Source organism: Penicillium atrosanguineum (assembly GCF_028827265.1).
Source record: "Penicillium atrosanguineum strain IBT 20685 chromosome Unknown utg000004l_segment0_segment0, whole genome shotgun sequence".
In the NCBI taxonomy this organism is placed as follows: Eukaryota; Fungi; Ascomycota; class Eurotiomycetes; order Eurotiales; family Aspergillaceae; genus Penicillium; species Penicillium atrosanguineum.
Window position 1 is genome coordinate 1,694,795 of NW_026623136.1, and position 24,578 is coordinate 1,719,372.

The following is a 24,578-nucleotide window of genomic DNA, read 5'->3' on the forward strand; positions in this document are numbered from 1 at the left end:
CTGCGCGACTTTTTCTTGATGCGTTGGAGGGTAGGCGAAACGAACATCGGATGACCCCATTCCGCAATCGGACAACGATGAAGAGGATGCAGGTAATCCCGGGGTAGCCCTGGAGGTTGAATAAATAATTCTCAGGCCCATGAGCTGTACACAGTTCAAAAATATATTTTGAACCCATCTCAATCTTCGTCTTCCACGTACCTATATTCACAGCATGCATGTACCCAAGAAACACATCGTTTTCGATGTGGTCGGTACCTGTGTGTCATTCGATGTTTTCCTCAACGCTATCGAAAAAATCCTTGGCCCACGCCTGATGCAGCACAGCGTGAATTCCAAGGTATTCGGTTTTGCATGGATGCAAGCGTCCGAGCTCGAGTCTCTGATGCTTCACATGTCAAAGCGGAGCGTGCCGTATAAGGAGGTGTTCAAAGCTCTTTTCTACCGCGTCTTGTACCTGTCCGGGATCGAAGAGCCGAGGTCGTTCGCGACCGACGAGGAGAGAGACATATGCCAAGACGCGTACTCGAAGCTGGAACTCCGACCAGACTGCCGAGCTATGATGGAAAGATTGAGGAGCAATGGTTTCACCATCTGGTGCTTGACCACGGGCGACACGGAAAGAGTGGGTGGCTACTTCAAGCGGGCAGGCTTCGACATGCCCGCTGAGAATCTTGTCAGTTGTCACCAGTTTATGAAGCATGAGTCCGCACTAGATTTCCCATTGGCTATGGTCAAGCCATCGATGGGATCCTATCAGCCCATGCTACAAAAATTCGGTTCTGAGGACCAAAAGTGGTTCGTGGCCGCGCATATGTGGGATGTTAGCGCAGCTGTCAAGGCCGGGTAAGTTTTGTTCATGCTCCAAAATGGTTGAAACGAGAGCTGATTCGACCCCAAACAACCAGATTTCGTGGTGCTTACTGTTCAGTCTATGAGAAGGAGTCATGTATCGAACTCTTTGATACCAAGATGGACGTCACGGCCAATAATTTGCTTGAACTAGCTGATAGTGTCATTGCTGCGGCTTCCTAAATTTCAAACTCATATTTGCTATCAAGAAAAAGGAACAAAACTTGTAATTTATTCGATTTTCTGATTGGTTCATTGATCATACATTAACAAAGAAATTCTCCGAAGAGGCAAGGACCCACACTTGTCAAAAAGAGTCGGACGACGACGACTTCGTTATATCCACGATTATTGATGAAAGACAGATGTATTATGTAGCTGGTGCACCATTTGTGATTATAAGCCTTTATGAATGGGCTAGACTGAATTCATCTCAAAAATAGGTATGCTAAAATAGGATTTTACACAATCACTCTTCGACTTGCTCAGAAATTACAGTCGCATATATCCGTGGACAGCTTGCTATTAACGGAACACAAAGCACGAGGAATCCGATTTTCCAAGTATGATATCTTGCAAAATATGAAGGGAATCAAGAATTTAAAGCTTTTAGGGAATTTGTAAGACATGAAGAATGCCTACGTACATGAAACGAGTACCGAGAACTTCTATTGAAATCGAGAGAATTATACTGACGCTCATGTGCGAATGATTTGCCCTGAGATACAAACTGAATCCCTGCGAAGCATGTAGCTCTATCTATGTCTTAGAAAGTCTCCTGGACCCTCCTTATCTATAGACCGATTCAATCCCTCCAATTACCTCTTCCCTCGTCTCCTTGGATGATAACAAGCGATCAAATACCTTTTCCAGTCGGAGGATGGCTTCATCGGTAATCTGGCAGTGGACAACGATCCTTCCACCAAATAACTTAATCCCTTCTTCTCTGCCCACACGTATCATTTCGTCAACAGTGATACGGCTGTAAGCCAGATCCAACAAGACCATGTTTGTTTGGACCGGTCGATTAGTTGCACCACCGCGACCAACCCACATCTTTTCGATAGACTTGGCTTTCTTGTGTGTCTCTCGCAGTCGACCACCTTCGCCATTAGGTCCTTTCCCGAAGTTCTCCTCGACCGCCACACGGGCCGCCGATGAGATGATCCCGGCCTGTCGAATGCCCCCACCAATACTCTTTCTCACCCATCGGCAGTGCTCTAAAGTGTTCTTTGGACCCACTATGATGCTTCCAACAGGGGCAGCCAGGCCTTTGGAAAGGCACATCTGGGCCGTATCAAAGCACTCCAAATAATCGACTAGCGAGCCGGCCCCAGCAGCCACGGCCTCCCAAATTCTTGCTCCGTCTAGGTGCATCTTGATATCGTTAGCGCGAGCGAACTCAGATATCCGACGGACCTCTTCAAGAGGAGTGATTACACCAGCGAGAGTGTTTTCCAGTGATATGACACGAGTCGGGGCGATGTGAATATTATTGCGAATGTCCGCATCTCGTTTAATATCCTCAAGGGTCAGGTACTGGCCATTGACCGGGACACAAGGCTGCATGTGCGCTTGCGATAGAGAAGAGCAACCACCTGCCTCAGACTTAATGATGTGTGATTGATGATGGCAAAGAATGGCGTGTGGTGGTTGTGTCAACAGGGAGCGCAGGGCAATCTGATTTCCCATCGTTCCTGACATGACCAAGAGACCTTCTTCCTTGCCTGTTAGGCTGGCCACGAACTTCTCAAAATCAGTCGTCGTCGGATCCTCTTGGTAAGCGTCGTCCATCAACGTAGATTGAGCAATAGCCTTCAGCATGGACAAAGTTGGAGTCGTTATCGTATCGGTGCGAAAATCGTAGGCCGCAGGCCCAGCACCGCACCAGGAGCTTGAGACTGAAATCTGCTCTGCTGCTTGAGTCTTTCCATCTTGGAAGGTGAGGTTTTCAGTGCTCCCCATAGTGGTAAGCGCGAAGATTTGAATTACCGAGTGGAGTGGAAAAGCCGCGGATAAGGATCTAGAGGAAGATTAGGACTGATACTTGGATTTTAGGAAAGCAACAAGATGGTTTGGAATCTCTAATCAGATCCAGTTTGTCCAACGGTCTGTACCTTATTTTCGTTATCTCCCTTCCCCGCTCCATTCTTGGAATCAAAACCAAAGAGGTGGCTGGTTCTTAAAGTGGGGACTCCGTAGTCCGCACTCCATTTAGCCCGTTATATCGTACTCCTCGGAGTGGACCCAAGAGCGGTAAGATAGTATCCGGAGCTATCAGCTATCACTCAGAAGCGCTGTGACTACAGGTCACATCACCGGTGACGCGATTTGCCTTCCGAGAAAGTCATGATATTGTAAAAATAGGGTGAGCTCATTAAACCTGGATATATGGTAACCATTGCACACAGTAACGGAAGCCTTGAAGCACACCGGGGCATGACATGGATTTTAATTCGAAACGCGAGCAGGCATTGACGTATATGGCCTATGGAGATGAGGCTTCTGCAGCGACTGTCTATTCGTACGCTACAAGTATTGCAGACATATCTGAAAGGAAGAGCGAGAGAGACGCAGCTATCAAAGACTAACTAGTGGGCTACGCGAGGAAAGACGGTGAAGGATGGTTTAACCACTGATCCTTCATATGATACATTCGCTTGATAGACAGGAGAAATTGATGAAAGTTCAATAGCTGTGCTCGGGGCGGAATAGATAGATTGTTGCTTGGATGGGTTACTTAATTGCCGAATTGCCAAAATGCTTGGTTCCCTGAATCCTTTATCACCTCTAATAGTTGCCTAAATTGAACGAACCTAGAAACGTGATGCTGTCATAGCACCTGACGTACTACGAGCTTGATTGTCCTTTACACCATCTCTTTCAATAGGTGTAAGTACATAATAAGGTCTCCAATCGTTTACTTCATGAAGAAAGCGTCGGGTTTCAAGCTTGCAGACTAGACACGGAATCTAGCATCCATAGATTTGGTTCACCGGGGTCTCCGAGTCATGGAACTACTCCAGCCCCAGCAATTTCTTTCATTTATCACCAAAATACGCATCGACTCAGCCGACAGCGTTCCGAGTTGCCTTGCTATCCCCATCCCACCAGCCCTATCCATTCTCAACCGTTTCATAGGGATAGTCCATGCTGAACAGTACAGGGTCAGCGCTGACCTCGCAAACAACTTACTTCAGCTTAGTAGTAGGAAAATGGCCACGGATGGTGATCCAAATATCTTGCTTGAAGTAGTCGTAGATGGTCTTCTTGCACATCAAACTGCCCTCCTATTTCGCCGGGCTGTTTGAAATCCCCCTTTCACTTGTGGAGCTCCTCGAAGGAAGTCAACCTATCTCACTTATAATCTTTGTCCATTATTCGCTTTTCTATTACAATGCAGCAGAATCTGGTGGAGCGAGCATATCCCCGAGCCTAAATGGATTGATGGCCAGTGCGCAAGGCCTCTCAACCTGACAGTTAAACGGCAACTCCACAGTCGCTGTCTAGTCAAGAACATCATTGGCTACGGAGTACCAGCCGCCAGTCTATAGTTGACAATGCTGCGAATATGCACGGGATCTGCTGGATTAATTTACCCCCACCTATGTCATCACTGGTGCGGTCCATGTTGAAACGCATTCAATAATGCGGCAGAGTTGATAACACCCGACCGTCAAAAGTCGGTCGGACACAGTCTTGATATCGCAGGCTTGTACTAGAAATCAAGAGTATTCTGCAATCACCACAGTCATTGAGACGGGGATCCCGTCGATGTCTAAGAGCAAGGATTCAGGAGCTATTGAGAGTTGGCTCGGACCATCCTGCAGATCGATGCTCCGACCAGCCCAATCAAATATGCCAGCGCAGCTTTTTGTACCCGCTCCAGATTTGACCTGTCATCCAATCTGTTTCTATTCGAGGGGCTGCAGATCTTTCAGCTATCGCAATCGTGCAGACTTGGAGCTCCGGGGGAGTAAATCGACCCTACCAAATCATGACCCTCTATGTGCGACGGCGGTTACACCAGCCTCTGCTCACCTGGAGGTAGTGCCCTACATGAATTTGCATCTCATTACCTGAAGTTCGCCCACAATCAATGTATTGAAATTGAAATATCACTCAGAAAGTGCTTCGTGCCGCAAGGTATTCAGAACACAAGAAAAGAGGCTATAAAAGCAGGGATAGCGTTCTTACAAGCTCAGCGCGCCAAATTATTCATCTCCCATTGTGATCTACATTCCAAGACCACCTGCCACCGATCGGGCTGGGTGCTTGGAGTCTCTCCCTTGCGTCCAATCCTCATCCCTCCTTGCTTGTCACTTGCCTCCAGCCCATAACTGACATTTTCCAGGCGGGGATGCATGACGCTGCAGCCCTGCTCTCGGCTGGCGCGGGCTGAGTTCCCCTATGGGCTTGAGCTTATTCGCGCTCACCGATCATGAAGAGTTGATCGATCTTTCTTTTTCAGCCGTGGCCTAAAATTGAAATCTGCTCAGGCTCCCAATACCATTGTGTGACTATGGCCGCTGACCGGATGCTTGTCGTCATGCTCCGCTTTTGATTCTTCCGCTATTTTTTTTTTGACAGCGATGCTCATGGAGCAGTCTTTTGCAAGCCTTAGGACGTGAGGTCTACTGTATTTTCGGAGTCTTGCGCTCCGCCCAGCAATATGGGGAACGTGTCCCCGACTCCGCATCAGCTGCTGGTGGAGGCTATCATCTTCTGGAGCATAGGAGTGGTGATTTTCTTTGGGCGAATGTACGTTTCGAAGAAAGCTATCTATGCCTATGTCTAAGCCAGGCTAACTTGGTGCCAGTATTTCACGTATCATCGCCAATGGATCCATCAAACGTTTATTTTGTACGTGTCTGGGACCTCACGGATCGCGATTAACGGCATTCACTAACTTCGATACAAAAGGGGACGATTATGTCATGACGGGAACCTTTGTGAGTGTTACGCTGCTTGATTATGACAGGCTTTGACTTTTGCTGACCGAGGATACATTCCAATAGATGATATACACTACGCTACTGGTTTTGATTCAGATATCCTCTCGCTACGCAACAAACCTAATGGACCCGAAAGATTATGATGAAGTGCTGGCAGACCCAAAGCAAGTCCACGATCGAATTTTTGGAAGCAAGATCGTTATCGGGTTAGAGCAGTGCATGCTGTTCTCCACATGGGGTGTCAAAACATGCATGTTGATTCTCTACTGGAGGATTACCCAAAACCTGCGCTCGAACCTTTACATTAAGATCCTAACTGTATACGTCGCACTCGGCTTCGTCGTCATCATGGTCTGTTACTACACAGTATACTGTCGACCATTTTCACAATATTGGGCTATGCCGGTGGAGAACATGCAATGCGCGACATACCAACGATACTCAATCACGCAAGCCGTCTTCAATATCTCATCAGATGCAGTGATGTTCGCTATCCCGATTCCACTCCTTATCAAAGCCCAACTCAAAAAGGCAAGAAAGGTCGTCCTAATCGGCGTGATGAGTCTAGGTCTCTTCACCATCATCGCCGCCATTCTCAATAAATACTTTAACTTCGCCTCGCCTCTCACCACAATCTATCAAATTTGGTACATCCGTGAAGCCAGTACCGCAATCTACGTCGCAAACTTGATGTGCTGGTGGCCACTATTGCGAAAACTTTTCGGCCTCACAGCCTTCTCCTACAACAGTAACCGAGGCCGACGCGCGAACGACCAAAACAAGGATAGCGGGTACTCCGGGTCCGAATCGCAATCGCGTCCGTCAATCTCTCGTACTCTCGAGAGGCTCAAGCCTCCTTGTCGCAAGAATGCCAATAATGTTCCAACCGCAAGACACTCTCGCCACGGCAATACCCATCGTTCTAGCCAAGAAGCCATCACACAGGTTTCTGGTGAACATGACTATGCGACTGAGACTGAAGAGTACAATATGGACGACTGGAACAAAAAAAAAGGCCAGGGCAATGATATTGAAGATTCAAGGCTGGCTACTCCGCAGCTGATTGCGCCTTTTCAGCAAAGTCCTTTGAAGGAATCGCAAGACCACATCAACAGGACTGTTTGACTCTGTGCACAGTGATATGATAATCGTTGCGCTATCTTTGACAGATGTCAGTTTTCTGAATTGGTACTTTGATTCGAATTTGTTCCTACACCCCCGCGTGTTTCTTTCACAGTGCTATCTATAGCCATGACTCTTTATACCCCGGAAGTTTTGTGGCTTTTTGATGACAACGTAGCTAGAAATCCATTGTCTCCAACTTCAACAGGCAATACAATATCAAATAGCTCTTTGACAATGTGAAGAGGTGGTAATTGCATGAGGGCATGATTTGTAAACTTGACGGGCAGCCTGCCATGGAACCGAAGGCACAACAAAGCCGAAATAGGATGCGTTGGATTACTACAATACACGAAACTCTAGAATCATCTGCTGTTTAGTGGCACCGATGGTCAAGTGGTTACGATGCCTCCCTCCCATGCATATATGTGACAGGTGGCGGCCCGGGTTCGAATCCCGGTCGGTGCACTTATCTTTTTTTTAGTACCGTAGACTATTCACCTCACTTTCTTTTTGCGGCCGAATCCAGAAAGCGAAAGCAGTTAACTGTTGGTTGAAGTGGCAAATAGGTAACGGTTAACTCGGCACTCCGCAGTGTTGACCGAACCCGTGTGGGGAACCCGCCGATGGTGTCAGTGTCGGAGTTTTCGTCGACTTCCCATCTTTGTCTTCCCTTGAGCACCTTCTTTCTTGTACCCTACAATATATTATACTATGCTACGACAGAAGCAACCCTTTCCACGTTGTACGACCCTTGTCCCTGAGACAACCTTGAGTTACACCCGGTCGCGTGCCCCAGTTCTTGGCTGATGGGGTCCTCTCCACATGCGGGCCAATCCCGCCCCGATTCCGGCATTCGATTGCCTTCCCAGGGCATGCACTCGCCACATGCCGATCCGTCGAGTGATAGCGGCGAGAGTATAGATACGGCTCCCTTCGATGGAAACCGTGATCAGACGAGGTTGGAACCTGCGTCTTTGCTGATCAATCATCGACGATTCCCCTCTGCGGACGAGGACGTTAGCGACGATGACCATGATGGTCTTCTTAATCATACACAAGAAGAGGAGAAGCCGGTGACATGGAAGTCTTTGCCGAAGAAAGGACAGCTGGCTATTTTGACATTGGCACGGTTGTCAGAGCCGCTTACGCAGACCTCGCTGCAGGCCTATATGTTTTATCAGCTTAAGTCGTTTGATCCGTCTTTACCGGATTCGAAGATTTCGGCACAAGCGGGCATTTTGCAAGGCACTTTTACCGCCGCACAATTCCTTACTGCTGTCTGGTGGGGACGACTCGCTGATGCTGGTTGGATGGGCCGGAAGAGAGTCCTTCTGATCGGCTTGATGGGAACCTGTATTTCATGTCTGGGCTTTGGCTTCTCTCGGTCCTTTGTGTCCGCTGCAATCTTCCGCACGCTTGGAGGAGCGTTGAACAGTAACGTAGGGGTCATGAGGACAATGATTGCAGAAATTATTGCTGAGAAAAAGTAAGTGATCAAAGATGCAACGTTCACTCCGATGCTGACAACCCAGGTTTCAATCCCGGGCGTTCCTTTTACTTCCCATGTGCTTTAATATTGGTGTGATTATTGGCCCGATCTTGGGAGGCTCGTTGGCAGACCCTGTCAACAGCTTCCCCCAATTATTTGGCCCTGGCTCAATTATCGGTGGTAAAGATGGCGTATGGTGGATGAAGCACTGGCCATACGCTTTGCCGAATGTACTCAGTGCTATATTCATATTCTCCTCTCTGCTGGCCGTCTTTCTGGGTCTTGAAGAGGTGAGTACTATAAAAATGAGACTCCATGAGATCAAAAATACTAATCCAATACCTAGACGCACGAGACTAGTCGCTATCGCGTCGACTGGGGCCGGAGAATTGGCAAGAAGATAGCCAATCTGTGCTCAGGACGGCCTCGACACTATCGCCGTCTCGATACCAATGCAGACGATGAATCCCTCTACATGGAGGGCAGCGTGGGAACATGGTCTGCGCCATCTAGCCCCACTCGCTCACGGATGCCGATGCCTAGACCCCACAAGCGACCAGGTTTCCGACAAATATGGACAAAGAATGTCTTGCTTACACTACTTGTGCATTTCCTCCTCGCCATCCATACAAGTGCCTTCAACGCGATGACATTCGTCTTCTTACCTACTCCGCGCGCACCCGAGAACTCGCGCGACGGCTTCTTCCACTTCGGCGGAGGCCTCGGTCTACCATCCGCTCGGGTCGGTCTTGCCACCGCTATCATCGGCGTCGTAGGCCTCCCTCTTCAAATTTTCCTCTACCCTCGAATCCAAGGGAAGCTGGGAACTCTCACCTCATTCCGCACATTTCTTCCTTTCTCGCCTATAGCATACCTCCTTATGCCCTTCCTTGTGGTCCTTCCTCGTGTTCCGTGGATTGTGTGGCCGTGTTTCACTGTTGTTGTATCACTGCAGGTAATTTCACGCACGTTTGCTTTGCCTGCTGCTATTATATTGGTTAACAATTGTGTCACCGATCCGTCTATTCTGGGAACCGTGCACGGAGTTGCACAGAGTATAGCCAGTGCCGCGCGGACATTGGGCCCCTTCATTGGTGGCTGGGGCTTGGGGCTTGGTCTTGCTAACAATATGGTGGGCGTTATATGGTGGGCTCTTGCTGTTGAGGCAACCATTGGTTGGTTCGTATTGTGGACCATTCACGAAGGAAAGGGGATTGAAAGACCAAAACAGGAGCCGGAGGAGGAGACAGATTGATGCGTAGCTGATGGCTTTTATATATGACCTTTTAGATTTACCCATATATCGATGTGAAACGAACTACTGATAGAGAAATACATCCCTTCCTTGACTAGAGAACAGAGATAGGAGGCCGTCATCTACGTACCCGTGAAACTGTACTGATTTAAAATCAGTTCTTAAGAGGATGGTTCCTTAGGGTACGTTCGTGTTTGATGCTAGAATTGATAGTGGATGAGTAATAAGATTTTAGAGGTCTATGGTGCTACAAGGATGGGGTGCTGAATGGTGATATGCTGAAAAGAATGTGAGAACTTGTTCCTCAGAGCGAAGTAGTGTATTTGCTCTAGTGGTGTCAACAAGAAGATTTTGTTCCACTCTCATGGGAAGAGCTTCAAATGTTCTTGCTTTTGCCGAAAGGAAAGCTCACAATCAGAATCTGGCGCGACGTTCCAAGCACGGCACGTAGACTACCACCTGAAATTGATTACCTACCCTGCAGGCTACCCCGCCATGCCGATACCACTTCGAGGCCACATTGTGTTGTCAGCATTTATCCCGCGCAAGCCCGCGGGATGAAAGAGGGGAAGCATGCGCACTAATTAAGCCGCATGAACCTACCGGCGAAAGCGCGCTCACGATACACTTTGATTTTGCTCAGTCGTAAAGATTAGGAGAGAATTACTAGATTATTCTATCAAATCATGCCGAAGGTCTTTTTCATCACTGGTGCTGGGAGCGGGATTGGCCGAGTCACAGCTCGCTATTTGCTTGAGCGCGGATATCGGGTCTTCCTAACAGATTATAATTCCGCCTTTCTCGACGATACATGCACGAAGCACCTACCATCGGCTCTTAGCCCTGAGTTCCAATCAAACTTCAAATGGGCTTTGATGGATACCACCAATCACGCCCAAGTCGTCGATGCTATCAAAAAATGCGCAAATGAGTTTGGGTCAATTGATGTTCTTATCAATAGTATGGATCTCCAACCCCCAATTCCATCCTTGGTTTCAACTGACTTTGTATGGCTTTAGATGCTGGAATCAATGTAAGCTCACTTCAAATTCCGGTTACTTTATGGATGACTTCTTACAAAAGCCAGAGCCAATATATGCGGGCTGGGATCCGTATGGACCAAGTACCAACATCGGACTTTGAGCATGTTCTTCAAGTGAATCTGGTAGGTACTTATCGTGTATCTCAACAAGCAATTCCATACCTTGCGAAGTCTCCCGGAGGGGGTGTAATTGTCAATCTTTCCAGCTGTCGCGCAACGCAACAAGGGAAACATGGTGAAGCATATACAGCCTCGAAAGCGGGGATTGAAGGCCTTACCATGGCAATGTCTGTCAGTCTCGGTCCAGACATTCGAGTTCATGCCATCAGCCCTGGTATGGTTGACGTTCGATCTGAACGCGATGAAAGCGCCCTGCCAGATGTGAACACAATTCGCGAAGATCTTAGTAGAGACTTTCAGAGTGAACATGCTCCTCAATGGGGAGCTGGGAAGAGTCAAGCGTTGCATGACGCACATCCAGTTGGTAGGATAGGGAAAGGAGATGATGTCGCAAGGTATGCTTTCAAATGTTTCCACTTCATAAAAGTCGAAAGTATTGTTTGTTGATGACGAATGCACAGATGGATCGAATTTTTGTCTGTCACCGAGGCTGGTTTCACTACTGGAGGAGTTTGTATCCAATCTGCCCATCCACGCAACATAAAGACTAACCTACTATAGACATATCTAGTCGATGGAGGCTACTCGAAAACCTTGGTTTACCCTAATTAGAGATAAAGCAACAGAGTGATTGATCACATAGAGAAAATATTCAATGCTGGGTCTAAGCCAAATCTGAACTTACATTCATCAATTAGAAAAATACTGAATTGGAAAGCATGGCTTTCATGAATCCCACAAACGATCGGCCCACCACTACAAAGCCTGACCAAGGCGACAATCACACAATTCAAATAGGATGGCCATGCCTTAGCATCCCGGATATATTTAAGGGGCGGGTTTGCATAATACATTGGAGAGGAGCAAAAAGATGCCTGGAAAGACTTTCATTTAAATTTTTAAAAACGCCGAAGAGATTGAAGTCTTTAGAGCCCCTTAGATTACTTTCTTGGCTGGGATGGAGGAAATGGCGCTATTTGTCGCGCGAGTAACAGTAAGTGGGGTTGCGCGGGATGAATGCTACTCCCGTGGAGTCAACTTTCCTATAACTCAGGGCACAGCCGCCCGGGTGACTCCCAGCCTAAGTTTCAAACATTCCATTCGTCATGTACCCGAAAGTGATTCTTCTGGGAACAAGCCATCCGCATATCTTTCATCGCATCGATTACCTACGTCAAAATCACATCACGGTTCTGGGATATTACGATAGTGATTCAGAAGTCTCGAGTCGAATGCAAGAACATGTCGACTGTCCACGCTCCACAGATCATAAGCAACTGCTCAGCCTAGATTTCGATATCGCGATGATTCATGGCCGCGATCATGAGAATCCCGAATATATTCGATTGGCCATAGACCATGGGGCTAAAGGAATCTTTGTAGAGAAGCCTGGTGCCGCTCAGCCCGACCAGTTCGGGCCTCTTGCAGCCGAAATTAAAGCTCGGGGGCTTGTTTTTGAGATTGGATGGGAGCTGCATTATCTTGAAACAGTTGAGTTCGCGCGGGAAGTAATCAGCCAGTCACTTCTGGGTCATATCACCGAAGCCAGATTTCATGGCGGTTGTCCCGGAGGTGCCGGGGCCGAACCTTGGCAATCAAACAATCAAAACATCGGAGGTTTTTTCTACAGCCTCGGAGGGCACGTAGTGGAGACTGTGGTTGATTTGTTTGGTCTGCCAAACCAAGTGGTCTCTTCTATACGAAAGTTACCGGAACAAAAGCCTCATGTTGGATGTTCTTGGGTTCCGGGACTTTTCGAAGGAAAGCAACTCAATCCCAAAGTGGCAATTGGAACACTCACTTACGAGGACATTGCTTCGGCCATCCTGGAGTACGATACAATAAACGTACATCTTGATTTCACGGCCTGGGAGTCGAGTGGATACCTAGTCGACTGGACCATGGATATGTACGGGGTTCAAGGATCCTTACATTTGAACTTTGATGTACCTGGTGGTCATCTTATGCTGAAGGATGCTAAAGGGAGTTGGAATGCAGGCCAAAATCCGTTATATCCAGAGACAGTTCATCAGAAGGGTGACATGCTCAAAGCTGCCTTTTCGAAGCAAATGAATTGTTTCTTCGAGCGTGTCGAAGATCCGAATTGCGAGGTAGCAAGGTGCGATGAAGAAAATGCGCAGAAATTGCTGCTTCTTTATCAAGCATTGTATGAGTCTGCAAGGACTAGATGTTGGACTGAGGTGGAAAAATAATCATTGAACAAATACAAATGTCTCTTCTAGTAATATACCTCAGATTTTGCGAGCCAGTAGGGGTTTTCAACGTTCGCAGACTGCCAGCAATCCTCCGTACAGGCAGAATACCATTCATTCAGAGGTAAATCAAAGGAGATGATCTTGCTCCCATTTTCCGTGAGAATGGTTGTAATATTCGCTTCCGTGGTAAGACTGCCAAGCCTGACTGCCAAATTATAGATGCCGCTGTTTTCTGCTTCTGAACAAGAGCTGTAGGCGTTGCATGGATTTGTATCTTCCAGCTCCAGGTATGCGTCAGACGGTGACATTATTGTGAGCTTCATAACCGTGTCGCTTTGGGTCAACATAGCGCTTCGCTTGTCGCTACTGATGCTGACCGTAGCCACCGTGTGCCAGCTAGTTGCAATGTCGACAGCCTTGGGTGCCAGAATCTCATCACGGATAAGTAACTGGGAGTTGTTCAAGAATGCGACTCCTCGGAAAACAGTGTTAGTCACGTTGGAATAGGCCTCTGTCAAATTTGCAACTCCGAAGCGGCTAGAGTCATCAAAGCTGCCCACCCAACGGAGTGAATTGTTGGCTGAAGGGATTTGGTTGGCGAAGCTCAACGCTGTTTGCTTTGTATTTGAGATACTCAGGGAGTTTGCTCCTTCGGTCCGACATCGATAATAAGTCCAGCGGCGAGAGCCAACAAAATAGTTCGTCAGACTATAGCTATCGGAGCCAAGCAACTCTGCCCATCGATAGCCGTTGTAGTCTATGACAAACGAGCCAGCATCCAGATGACCATGTGATCGACCATTGAAGCCACCCATGAAGCCAAAGAACCAACCGCTAGAATCCTCCCATGATGTGCGGTAGGTCATTCCTGCTACCCCTTCGAATTGCTCGTATCGAGGCATGGTAGACAGGACGTTCGGGGTCATGAGACTGGAGTTATAGAAAACAAATGCTTGGAAGGTTGCTGCCTCGCCGGTGTCAAAACGAGACAACATACCCTGCAGCCATTCAGGCCTAGAGAGCTTTTGTGCCCAATATCCCACGCTCCACAAGCTATTTGCGTTAGAGAATGTCCAAGCGCCATCAGCCCAGCTAAAACCTCCAGTTTGGCCAAACCCATGTGTTAACCAGGCGCCCAGATTTGACATTCCAGGGAGATTAGATATTCCCAAGTCATTCCCAAGTGCACTTTCCAAAGATCCCATCGTCAGACCTAGAAATATCCCAGCGTAGGTACCATATGAATATCCCTCAATCCATCCCCCGTCTGGGCCATACTGCTCTAAGGAAACATTCAGTTTGGGAAATGTGAAGTCGAGGATTTCATCAGCAATGGCTGAATTGGTATCTCCAATCGCTAAGGTCGCAATTATCAAGCATCCATTGGTGACTTGAGCCCAGTTATTGGTATGTTCACTCCAGGAATTTATCGAAGAGTTTAGCGCCGGGGTAAAAGCTTTGGAAATAATGGCTTGCTCAATCATGGTTCTCTGGTCAGTTGATAGGGTCTCATAGACCCAGTCATAGCCAATGGAAATTGTCATTACAATATCTGCAGTGTTCAGAAAGTTGGAGGGGTCCCAGTCGGGGAGGCCTGAAAGTAGCAAAATGCTCTCAGCGACCCATGTAGAGTATGTTTCGTTGCTTGTCAATCGATATGTCCCGGCCACGGCGCCAACATTCATTCGAATGGTACTTGACCAGGATGTTGCGGAAGTGAGCGATAAAGGAGTAGCGACCGCAGCATCTGCGGTGCTCTGCAAAGAGGTAAGTATATTATCGTAGAGAGTATCGCTTTCCCTCATGGAGTTCACGGCATTCACTCGCTCCTCTGTGAACATCAGTCGGGGATGCGAAGGGAGACTTGTGTAGTCCAGGCTAATCGCGGTCGAAAAGGACACATTCAAAAATATGAAAAGGGCTAGGCAATACATGTTGTATGGCTGTAAAAAGATTGAGTCACAAATGCCGGATGCATTCATGGTATGCCAAGTAGTCTCTCTTATTTCGTTCAGTAATAGCTGTGCTTAGACCTCCTCCCGCGGGGACGAGGGCAAGGTGTAATCGACGCCTGTGGATTTTTCACACCCACCACATCTTAGGATTGGCTAAACTCCACCCGAGGCTTAAGCAAGGCACAAAAACGGCAACAAGGGATCGCATCCCGCAAATTATGCGGGGGTAATGTTGTTGTCGGTGCCGAATCTTCACATTCAAATACAGCACTCCATTCCTCAAACTTGAAAACGAAGGCACGCTACCACCTCGATATCCACTCTTCTTCTCGCCATAATGAGCACCAAGGATAAGAAGGCCGATACTACAGAGACCTCGAGTGAGGTCGCTACCGGTAACATGGCAACTCTGTCTCACAAAATATGTTACACACGATACAATTCTCCATTCTGGCAGGTGGTAATCGTCAGTTTCGTCGCGTTTGGGTGAGTTTTTCGAGCCTAAGAACTTTCGTTTACATCTGGCTAAATTGAAGTTTGTTTTCAGCTGCCCGGGGATGTATAACGCATTATCTGGCATTGGAGGAGGCGGCCAACTCGACACAACGACTGCCGCCAAAGGTCATATTGCTCTCTCATCAGTCAGCGCAGTCGGAAATCTTTTTGTTGCGCCAGCTTTGACGAATCTGTTGGGTCCAAAATGGACCATACTTATCGGTGGTCTGCCCTACGTGCTTTATGCTGGCTCGCTGTTGGCCTACACCCACACAGGAAATCAGGGGTTTGTTATCGGCAGCAGCGCTTTATTGGGTATCGGGGCATCCCTACTTTGGATCTCACAGGGCGCAATCATGACTGGATATCCGCTACCTCAACAACAGGGAAGAATGATTGGTGTTTTCTGGATCATTTTCAAGTGAGTAAGGGTTACCGACACGAATAGCTCCCGATTGCTCACGTATCTGTTTAGTCTTGGGGGATTCCTGGGATCGATGATCTCATTTGGCCTTAACTTTCACTCGAAATCAGGGACCGTGTCTGATGGAACCTACATCGCGTTTATGTGCATCATGGCTGTAGGTTGTAGCTGTGCACTCGGCCTACTCAAGCCATATAACGTTATCCGCGAAGACAACTCTCGTGCTGCAGTTGATCGAAAGCCTCGAGTATGGGATGAGTTCAAGGCTACGCTGAAAGTTCTGAGGGACTGGAGAGTAGTTTCTCTAATCCCATTTTGGATCACGGCAAACTGTGAGTCTACATAACTCCCGAGAGAAGGGGAAAATGGAAAGACGAGCTAACATCTCTTTGAGACGCATACAACTATCAGCAAAACACTTTCAACGCTAAGCTATTTACTATCCGAACCCGTAGTTTTAATGGCGCGATGTATTGGCTGGCGCAAATGGGTTCAAGTTATGTTTTCGGCCTCTTCCTCGATAACAGATCGATGAACCGCCGTCAGCGTGGAATTTGGGGATTCGGAATCACGGCTCTTATCTCCATGATCGTATGGGCAGGTGGCCTCGCTGCGCAGCTTAGGAGAGGCCCTAACAGCGATTACTATCCTCTTAACGAGATGGACTTGATTACCTCAGGAACTAAGTATGCCGGTCCGTTCCTCCTCTACTTTTTCTATGGTTGCTTTGATGCAGTATGGCAGACCCTTGTCTATTGGACCATCGGCTATCTGTCACACGAATCTCCCGAACAGGCCGCGCGCTATGTGGGTGCGTTCAAGTGTATGGAAGCCGTCGGTGGCGCGATAGCATCCAAAGTGAACTCCGATAAGACGAACTACAACATCGAGTTCGCAATCGACTGGTCAATTGTGGTTTTCTCGCTTATCTGGGCTTTGCCATTTATGTGGAAAATCGAAGATCTTCCAGCGCATGCTGGTAATGAGGACGAAACTGAATACGTGAAAGGACCGACAGAAGAGGCAGTGGGGCCTTGAAAGTATTCACGGGTATTAGTTTCAGGCTATGTGTACCTTCGGCACTTTTTGTGAACCTGACTATGTTATCATGTTATCATGTTATCTGGTGATCGGAAAGTTGTATAGATTATTTGATTGGTGGGAAATCGTTGGCTCCATAAGAATTCAGCTATAGTGGCTGGATTGGATTCGGAATGATCCTAGTGACAGCCTGAACTCTGTAAGCGAGCTCCCCAGCAAAGCGGGGAAGACATGCCGATAAGAAGAATCTTGCTATGCAGCGTTAAAAATTCATCCATAAACTTGTATTTCTGAGGGTCAAGCGCTATTAACAATTATCGTGATGGATGCAGATCTCAAGAATCGTCGTCCTCATGTATGCACGCAGTCGGGTTGTGGTCGCACATTCCTGCGTAAAGAGCACCTCCGGCGCCATATGCTGAATCGTATGAATCCTGGACAGTGTAGAGAAAGCAATCAAAGAAAATCCAGCTGATAGAATACTAGATGCACCGGAACAAATATTCACTTGCGACATGTGTCCGAGAGTTTTTGTTCGTCGAGACCTCTACCGAAGGCATAAATCGAGACACGACAGATGCATTTTCTATCGTCGCCCTTCGGGTTCAGTTGACCTTTCTATTCTCGATGGCGATCAAATGTGCGCTGAGATAAATACACAAGAGATCACTCAACCTGCTCTTGATCCTCGAAGATCCAGCTCCTTGAGTCTTGAGGAGCCGGAGGCCGAGCATCGGCCTTATAATGAGCCTGTTGAAGATACAACGATGGCCGTTCCCGCTGATACCGACATACCGTCTCTTACGCCCGACCGGAACGATATTGATTGGATGCTCGACTCATTTCTAGATGCTCCCGAGCATGATTGGGCGGAATTTCTGACAAGCGACGTGGGTCTTTTGCGTGAAGGAAATGCCCCTCGCGAGACAGGGTTCCAAGAACTTGATCAACTCAAGGATTTGCCTAATGAGCAACACGAAGACAAATGGTCCGACTATCAGACTTATCTCCATCGTGGGCTTGGCCAACTTGATATGGACCTACTTAACTCTCCCTTCTTTGACCCGGAAAATCTCAGAAAATTCTATGAGTTATACTTCCAACACTACCATCCACATTTTCCCATTCTTCATCAACCGACACTTACATTAGCCACCACAAATCCTTTACTATTCGGAGCACTACTCGCACTGGGGTCAACGCTAATAGAAGATGAAACTCTGTTTGCACTTGGTCAACGCATCCACGATGGTCTTCGATTAATCATTATCAATGTGAGTACAAGCGCCTCCGTTCAGCTCTACCTCCAGCACATGGCTAATTGAAGCAGGCTGGATTTTTCGCACCGCCTTTGTCGCTTTGGTGCCTACAGGCATTGCTTTTGCTTCAAGCTCATGGGAAAATGATGTCTTCGCGCAAAAACCACGAGCTAGCCCAAGTGTTTCATGCCGCAATTTTGACGGCAAGTAAACCCACAGACATCCTTTTCCGTCTCACCTTTTAATATTATATCAGTTGATGAAACAAACCGGTCTTACGCTATCAAGAAGAGCATACACAGCATCGGATCCTAAATTGGAGTGGAGCCAGTGGATCCAGGAAGAGTCGTGGCGCCGAGCTGCCTTCTTTGCATTTTGCATGGACTCACAGCATGCGTGCATGTTCGGACACCTTCCTGTTCTTTCAGTCAGCGATATGAAAATGGCTCTTCCATGCAAAGAGACATTATGGGAATCTACCTCCCCCGAACAATGGCAAGATGCATATCGACCCGAGTCCGCACTCTGCGAGGACTTTCTTCCTACCTTGAAGAAAGTTCTCAAAAATGCATTGTTACCAACGGCGTACAGTGAATTTGGCCGATTCATCATTTTGCATGGACTAATATGCCTCCAGGCGCATTTGCAAAGAAGCTCACGGTTAACTTTGGGAATCGATCACGCGGGTTCAGATTACTCTAACCTACCGGCTTCTAGGGCGATGTTCACGCAAGTGGCACAAAACACGACGGAAAATTCCCCATCATGGATGAATGTTATGGCTTCTGCTCTGAATACGTGGTCAACCTGTCTGCTGTCTCTGAAGCCGTCTTTGTGCTTGCTTGCGGCAAGCCCGCTACTTCGCATGGCGCAGATTACCTTGCACGTCCGAGTTGCGGATCTCCTTACTATGGCGACAAATTCCTCAGAGGTAGAAATCCGGCAAGCACAGAAAAGCTTCGAAGCCGCAAAAGGTCGAATGTCAGATTGGTTCTTTACACACTCAGCGCGCGAAGCAGTTCGTTATGCATTAATTCTGGTACGAGAGACAATGTTCTCTGGGAAACCATATATTGCATCCGAGGACCGTATTGCACCAAGACCATGGTGCTTATATATTGCAGTGCTCACTTTGTGGGCATATGGAGAGACGGCGAAGCAACATGGGTTTGCAGCTGGAGAAGAAACGGCGAGTGCGGAAGAATATGTCATACTGATGACACAGATGCTGCAGAAAGACATGCCTAGTCCTTTCGGTGCAGACCAGACAGCTGGACTAGTGTTCGCAACACAAATGGCGCTAAGCAACTGTCGTTGGGAGTTGTTGCATGAAGCGTGCCAGGTTTTGGAGAGGTTGAGTGGCCAAAGATCTCGAGATTCGTAAATAGATCAATGGTTCTGTAGCGTGATGATATGTATTACTTTTATCAATCCCACTACCGGCGGTCTAATTACACAAACACACTTTACTTCATACTTTCACTCTTAGTTTCCACCCGCCCTTTGCTACTCTGCAACAAGCGGCGAAAAATGCTCCTAGTATAATGCAGCTTCCAGAAAATGCCTGCGCACCAGTGAAGCTTCCATTCATTCGCTGAATCAACACACCATCGATAGCAGGACCTGTCAACGTCGCAAATCCGACAATGCTCAATATCATCCCAATTCGCGTCCCTATTCTTCTCAGATCCGGTGTCATGGTGCTCGCAGTTGCAGGGAAGAGTGACTGGGCAGCTCCACCAACCAGGCCATAGACAACAGTGAAGGCGTATAGCCCACCGACTGAGTCTACGGCGATCCAAGCAAATATTACGATGGCAGCAGAAAGACTGAGAGGAACAAGGATATTAAGTTTGCCTGTCAATCGATCTCCCAAAATGCTGGGCACGATCCGGCCAACGATTCCAACACCGTTCAAAATCAAGATGAAAGGCATGGTGTTCTCAACTCCAATGCGATCTCGGGCAAAATTTCCCAGGAAGAAGAAGGCGAAATACAAGCCCCAGAAATTGAGAAACATGCTCAGTGTGAAGAACACAAATGGTGCTTCTTTGAAGGCACTCCAATCGATCCAAGGGCCTGACGCGCGCGCTTCGAACCGAGGCTTATAAAGGAATAGTCCAGGCATCTGAGTAATCAACATTACTAGACCAGCGGCGCGAACAGTCCAGCCGAATCCGATTTGTTGTGTGTAAAGCAGCTGGTCGACAAGAACAGGATAAATTAGGCCACCGGTTGCAGCACCGGCAGCAGCCATACCGACAGCAACAGCACGGTGCCTGGCAAAGTGAGAGGACATGATAGCAAGACCAGGTGCAAAGGTAAGACCATTACCAAGGCCCATACATACCGCCTGGGCGAGAAAGATCTGCCAATAGGTCTTGCAAAGAGAAAGCATGAAGAGCCCGAAAACTTGCAGAAAAGCACCAGTAGTGTAAACTATTCGAAAGTATCCAGCATCCGTCGCGCGACCTGCAAACGCTCCCAAGAAGAAGAGCAGCGAGACTTGTACACTTCCGATCCAAGCTATCTCCGATGATGACTTTCCTAGTTCCGCGGTGTATAGCTGCTCGAAGACAGAGAAGCTGTTGCTCACGCCCCAGGAATTGAAGAATGTAAAGTGCATGCAAAGGACTTGGAGCCAAGCTGTGAGACCTCCATCGGGAGGGGGACGTTCGGCCTTCGATTCGTCGGGTTGTGTGGAGTGGGATGGGTATTCCGGTTGTTTCGCGAGCTGAGACATCTTTGGGCTTGCTTGATCGGTTGTCTGCACATGTAGAGTACATTGTGGAATAGTTGAATAGAGACTCGCGACTTAAAGTACTCTGGAGGGAGGCGTCTCATCTCGGGGTGATTATGAATCACAATATTCCCAAAGACAGGCTCCGACTCAAAGCGGCCTGTGTTGCAAAACAGAGTGGGTCGGGTTTACGCTTGGCGACAGAGGGCTTGAAACCATGGGGTTCGATTAGTCTCAATGCCTCAATTCTAATCATCATTGACTAGCAAGAATTGATAGCGGGGTATGGCAATCTCTTAGAGCATTTCACAACTGGTGACCTGTTTCAGCTCATGGCTGTGGATTTTACTGTTCAGCGCCCCCGACGTTGTATTCCATAAAAATACAGCCGAGAAGCGTTTGAAATGATTAAGCTTTAGTTACAGTCAAATAAGGGTCATGGCGGTATTCTGCAAACGAGGTATCTCACTAGGGGAATCGGCCCACGGGTATCCCCTGCTGACCAATTTAACAAAACCCCGCCCGCGAACCGGGAAACCGGCATTGTTACAAATCTTGTTTGGAGGCCAATCATGCATTTCCTAACGGAATCTGACATTCACCTATGAAATTGGGCTTTGAACTGGTCATTGAGGTATAAGCACTTGAAGCACTTGAAGTCCTGAGTTATTGGGGTCATTCATGTCGGGTTTCTTGCCCCTCGAGGTCATTGTCTTGTTAGCTCGCCGTTGTGTCTGCAAGTAGTTTAGATGATGGAAATCGTAAAGAGGGTATGAAGAGGGTATCATTCTAGTATATTTATAATTAATAGAGGATTGAAGATCAAGAAGTACCGATCAACTGGGAAAGTTTTCCCTTCCAATCGTTCACGAGTTCTTGAGCTGCCGCTGTCTGTTCGCGTGAAACCTGCAAATCTGCTTCCAGTTGCGCATTCCTCGATTGAAGATCTTCCACTTTCTTCTTGAGAGTGTCATGATGGGAAATATTCGCTCGTAATCTAGCCAGTTCTTCATTCTCAGCTTTTCGATTGTCCAGGTCCCTGCGCAGAACAGCTATGTTGTTATCGCGGATCTTAACGGTCTGGAGATATTGCGTGTTTTGAATCTGTAGATCCTCAACTTGCGCTTTGAGAGACGCGACAGATTCCAGTTCACGGTAGAGAACGGCAAGCGAGGCATCGACTTCACTGGACAGCGTAGCAAATCGAGACTTGCGTTGTCGCTTCGGACGTGGTGATGCCGTATTACGATCATTATTTTCGCTAGGCGCGTTACTATTGGACGAGCCCGCGAGATCTATCGCGGCGGCTCGAGGCTGCACAGCGCGATAATCGGCAGGAAAGGGCGTCATGGCGTTCTTTGCTGCCTCTTGCTCCTGCATACTATTGAAAACTGCCGCAGGACCGACACTACCGTCGGGCATGCTACGCCTTGGCGCTATGACCGCGGGTTTCACTGTAGCATCTAGCTTTCGTGCAGGTGCTAGCCCTGGAGAAGGGGGAGGCGTAAGTGAAGGAGGGGCCACGTTCCAGCCACGTCGAACACAAATAGCGCAAAAGAGGTTGTCTGCAGTGTCGCGTCGAGAGCCATCTGGAATGCATCCGGCATGAAATGCTGGCTTGCACGTATGGCAAGGATAGAGATCGCCCGGTTGAAGGCAAACACGGCAGAATTTGTCATTTAAAGATCCGCTACCTGCATTTTGTCGCAATCCGGTGAGCATTAATCGAATGACACGGTTTCAATGTACGTACGACGCCAATCTTTGTGTCTTTGTATTTGAGCGGTCATGGGCTCCGTTTCGAAGGAATCAAGGAGCGCTGCCCATGAAATGATAGGTTGCTGTAATGTTGACTCTGATGCAGCATCCATTCCTTCGCTCTGGTCAATAGCTGGTCTGTTGGCCTGAGTTTGACCGGCATCGGATTCAACAAGAGAGGAATCGCGACGCGCTCGTTTGCGTGACGCGCCGCGGCCTGGGCCTTGTGCGCTGTCTTTCTGGGTCTTCCTAGGGGCCATCTTGCAAGAACAGAGTTAAAGCCAGGTAGGGAGGTATAGCTAGGCAAGTGGAAGCTTGAAAGAAATAAATCTTTGAATCTCGCATGGCCGGACCTCGCGAAAGGGAGATGGGAATTTGTCAGGTGGCCCCACCAGGATTGATTCCAGGTTGGTCAGCAATTGCCACCGACCGAGGGCCCGGCCTCCCCTACACCTACATTTCCGAAAACCTACGCAAGCCAATTCAACGATGACTTCCATCTTTTAATGTGCTCTTTTATTGGATCTAACCATCCTTGACTACTTAGATAGTATAATTCACTTCACATCAAGAGTATTTGCCCAATCCTTCACGGTCTGAACCTGGGCAAACAACGGCCACACTAAACCCGAGGCTGCATCGGTGAGCTCCTTGGACCAACCCGCAGTCGCATCCTTCCTGTTCAGCGGAAAATTCCCAAGTCAGTAAGGTAATTAATCTCCAACAGATTTCTATACTTACAGGAGCGTAACATGATAGCCGCTGAATGGAGCCATATCTGGGTCAGCAAAAAATGAAGGAGGAATCAATGATCTATCACGTACAGTTCAAAAGCGTGTCTTGCAGTCGCCTCCAGGCAAGTATTCGCCGTTAGTCCTGCAAGAGCGAGATGTGTAATCTCGCGTTGGCGGAGCTGAAAATCCAGATCGGTGTTCTGGAAAGAACTGTATCGAAGCATGAGCAATAAGCCAGGGCCCCCGCCGAAATTTCCTCATGATGCTTACTCGCTATTCCAATGCTTGCTCACGACCACGTCCCCGTTACTCGAGTCAGGCTCCAGACCCTCGTAAATACGAGAGCCAAAGGTGCCTTCTTCAAAGTAATGGATATCTTGCTGCTTCACGTTGCCAGGGGTCATGTGCCTCCAACCATTGAAACTTTCCCCTTTCCATTGTTGATGAAGGCCATAATACACAGGAATTTGATGAGAGCGAGCGGTCTGGACCAGCTCTTTCATGTTTTGGACAGCATCTCGCTCGTCAAGATCCTTGAGAAATGGTGTGAGCTTGCCCTCTGGATGGAGAAAGTCGTTGTAAGGGTCGACTAACACGACCGCTGTCTTTGCTAGGGTAGTCATTGTAAATACTGAAGAGTAGATAGATGAGACTGTGAGCTAGCATATGGGACCGGAGCTATTCGAGCAATTTATAGCCTTCGGCGCTTCCCTTTACTGCGGGTGACGTAGTGTAGGCCTCATTGGTGATTACCAATTTACGTCAAATTGTTTCCATGAAATGGAACTTCGCCTCGAGGTGCTACTTTAGCTGAAGAAGCTGGAACAAAACCGAGCTAGAACCTTAGCGCCCACCTCGATATATTACTAGGGGGGTCGAGCGTCTTCATAATTTGAACGGATAGAGATAGAGGGATCCTGACGAGATATTCTCGGGTATTGGAGTTGCTCATTATCTGAAAGAGATATGACTCTGTCCTGCTCTTTTCTTCAGATCATTTATATATCTGTGAAGTCAAGGTATCAGCGTTACCTCTAGTATACTGCTTCGGCTGCCCACCGATGGATTGATTGGTAATCTTTATTACTCTCTCGGCTTCGGGACAAGATTCCTGATCA

General features: G+C 48.0%; 12 protein-coding genes across 12 annotated transcripts; 7 read left to right on the forward strand and 5 right to left on the reverse strand.

Annotated features, from left to right (window-relative positions):
- Positions 1-214: 214 nt before the first annotated feature.
- N7443_005959 (uncharacterized protein) lies at positions 215-1,035 on the forward strand (the record flags this gene model as incomplete). Its single annotated transcript, XM_056886015.1, has 2 exons — positions 215-846; positions 909-1,035. The coding sequence occupies 2 exons, from the start codon at positions 215-217 to the stop codon at positions 1,033-1,035; spliced, it is 759 nt and encodes a 252-aa protein (XP_056741463.1).
- Positions 1,036-1,641: 606 nt separating this feature from the next.
- N7443_005960 (uncharacterized protein) lies at positions 1,642-2,817 on the reverse strand (the record flags this gene model as incomplete). Its single annotated transcript, XM_056886016.1, has 1 exon — positions 1,642-2,817. One exon carries the CDS (start codon positions 2,815-2,817, stop codon positions 1,642-1,644), a length of 1,176 nt encoding a protein of 391 aa, XP_056741464.1.
- Positions 2,818-5,524: 2,707 nt separating this feature from the next.
- On the forward strand, positions 5,525-6,932 carry N7443_005961 (uncharacterized protein; the record flags this gene model as incomplete). The annotated part of the gene is made up of 4 exons (XM_056886017.1): positions 5,525-5,613; positions 5,672-5,715; positions 5,776-5,804; positions 5,871-6,932. 4 exons carry the CDS (start codon positions 5,525-5,527, stop codon positions 6,930-6,932), a joined length of 1,224 nt encoding a protein of 407 aa, XP_056741465.1.
- Positions 6,933-7,738: 806 nt separating this feature from the next.
- On the forward strand, positions 7,739-9,676 carry N7443_005962 (putative MFS multidrug transporter; the record flags this gene model as incomplete). The annotated part of the gene is made up of 3 exons (XM_056886018.1): positions 7,739-8,418; positions 8,465-8,711; positions 8,768-9,676. The coding sequence occupies 3 exons, from the start codon at positions 7,739-7,741 to the stop codon at positions 9,674-9,676; spliced, it is 1,836 nt and encodes a 611-aa protein (XP_056741466.1).
- Positions 9,677-10,362: 686 nt separating this feature from the next.
- N7443_005963 (SDR family NAD(P)-dependent oxidoreductase) lies at positions 10,363-11,450 on the forward strand (the record flags this gene model as incomplete). The annotated part of the gene is made up of 5 exons (XM_056886019.1): positions 10,363-10,636; positions 10,696-10,709; positions 10,764-11,233; positions 11,300-11,348; positions 11,400-11,450. The coding sequence occupies 5 exons, from the start codon at positions 10,363-10,365 to the stop codon at positions 11,448-11,450; spliced, it is 858 nt and encodes a 285-aa protein (XP_056741467.1).
- A 494-nt stretch (positions 11,451-11,944) lies between these two features.
- On the forward strand, positions 11,945-13,051 carry N7443_005964 (Gfo/Idh/MocA family protein; the record flags this gene model as incomplete). The annotated part of the gene is made up of 1 exon (XM_056886020.1): positions 11,945-13,051. One exon carries the CDS (start codon positions 11,945-11,947, stop codon positions 13,049-13,051), a length of 1,107 nt encoding a protein of 368 aa, XP_056741468.1.
- A 26-nt stretch (positions 13,052-13,077) lies between these two features.
- N7443_005965 (uncharacterized protein) lies at positions 13,078-14,988 on the reverse strand (the record flags this gene model as incomplete). The annotated part of the gene is made up of 1 exon (XM_056886021.1): positions 13,078-14,988. One exon carries the CDS (start codon positions 14,986-14,988, stop codon positions 13,078-13,080), a length of 1,911 nt encoding a protein of 636 aa, XP_056741469.1.
- A 358-nt stretch (positions 14,989-15,346) lies between these two features.
- N7443_005966 (uncharacterized protein) lies at positions 15,347-16,966 on the forward strand (the record flags this gene model as incomplete). Its single annotated transcript, XM_056886022.1, has 4 exons — positions 15,347-15,495; positions 15,557-15,925; positions 15,980-16,260; positions 16,323-16,966. The coding sequence occupies 4 exons, from the start codon at positions 15,347-15,349 to the stop codon at positions 16,964-16,966; spliced, it is 1,443 nt and encodes a 480-aa protein (XP_056741470.1).
- A 325-nt stretch (positions 16,967-17,291) lies between these two features.
- On the forward strand, positions 17,292-19,612 carry N7443_005967 (DAHP synthetase class II; the record flags this gene model as incomplete). Its single annotated transcript, XM_056886023.1, has 4 exons — positions 17,292-17,394; positions 17,579-18,243; positions 18,300-18,407; positions 18,485-19,612. 4 exons carry the CDS (start codon positions 17,292-17,294, stop codon positions 19,610-19,612), a joined length of 2,004 nt encoding a protein of 667 aa, XP_056741471.1.
- An 87-nt stretch (positions 19,613-19,699) lies between these two features.
- On the reverse strand, positions 19,700-20,971 carry N7443_005968 (uncharacterized protein; the record flags this gene model as incomplete). Its single annotated transcript, XM_056886024.1, has 1 exon — positions 19,700-20,971. The coding sequence occupies one exon, from the start codon at positions 20,969-20,971 to the stop codon at positions 19,700-19,702; it is 1,272 nt and encodes a 423-aa protein (XP_056741472.1).
- Positions 20,972-21,790: 819 nt separating this feature from the next.
- On the reverse strand, positions 21,791-22,986 carry N7443_005969 (PHD finger protein; the record flags this gene model as incomplete). The annotated part of the gene is made up of 2 exons (XM_056886025.1): positions 21,791-22,662; positions 22,722-22,986. The coding sequence occupies 2 exons, from the start codon at positions 22,984-22,986 to the stop codon at positions 21,791-21,793; spliced, it is 1,137 nt and encodes a 378-aa protein (XP_056741473.1).
- Positions 22,987-23,283: 297 nt separating this feature from the next.
- Positions 23,284-24,083, reverse strand: N7443_005970 (cysteine hydrolase family protein; the record flags this gene model as incomplete). Its single annotated transcript, XM_056886026.1, has 4 exons — positions 23,284-23,404; positions 23,468-23,488; positions 23,551-23,670; positions 23,731-24,083. 4 exons carry the CDS (start codon positions 24,081-24,083, stop codon positions 23,284-23,286), a joined length of 615 nt encoding a protein of 204 aa, XP_056741474.1.
- Between the last annotated feature and the right edge of the window lie 495 nt (positions 24,084-24,578).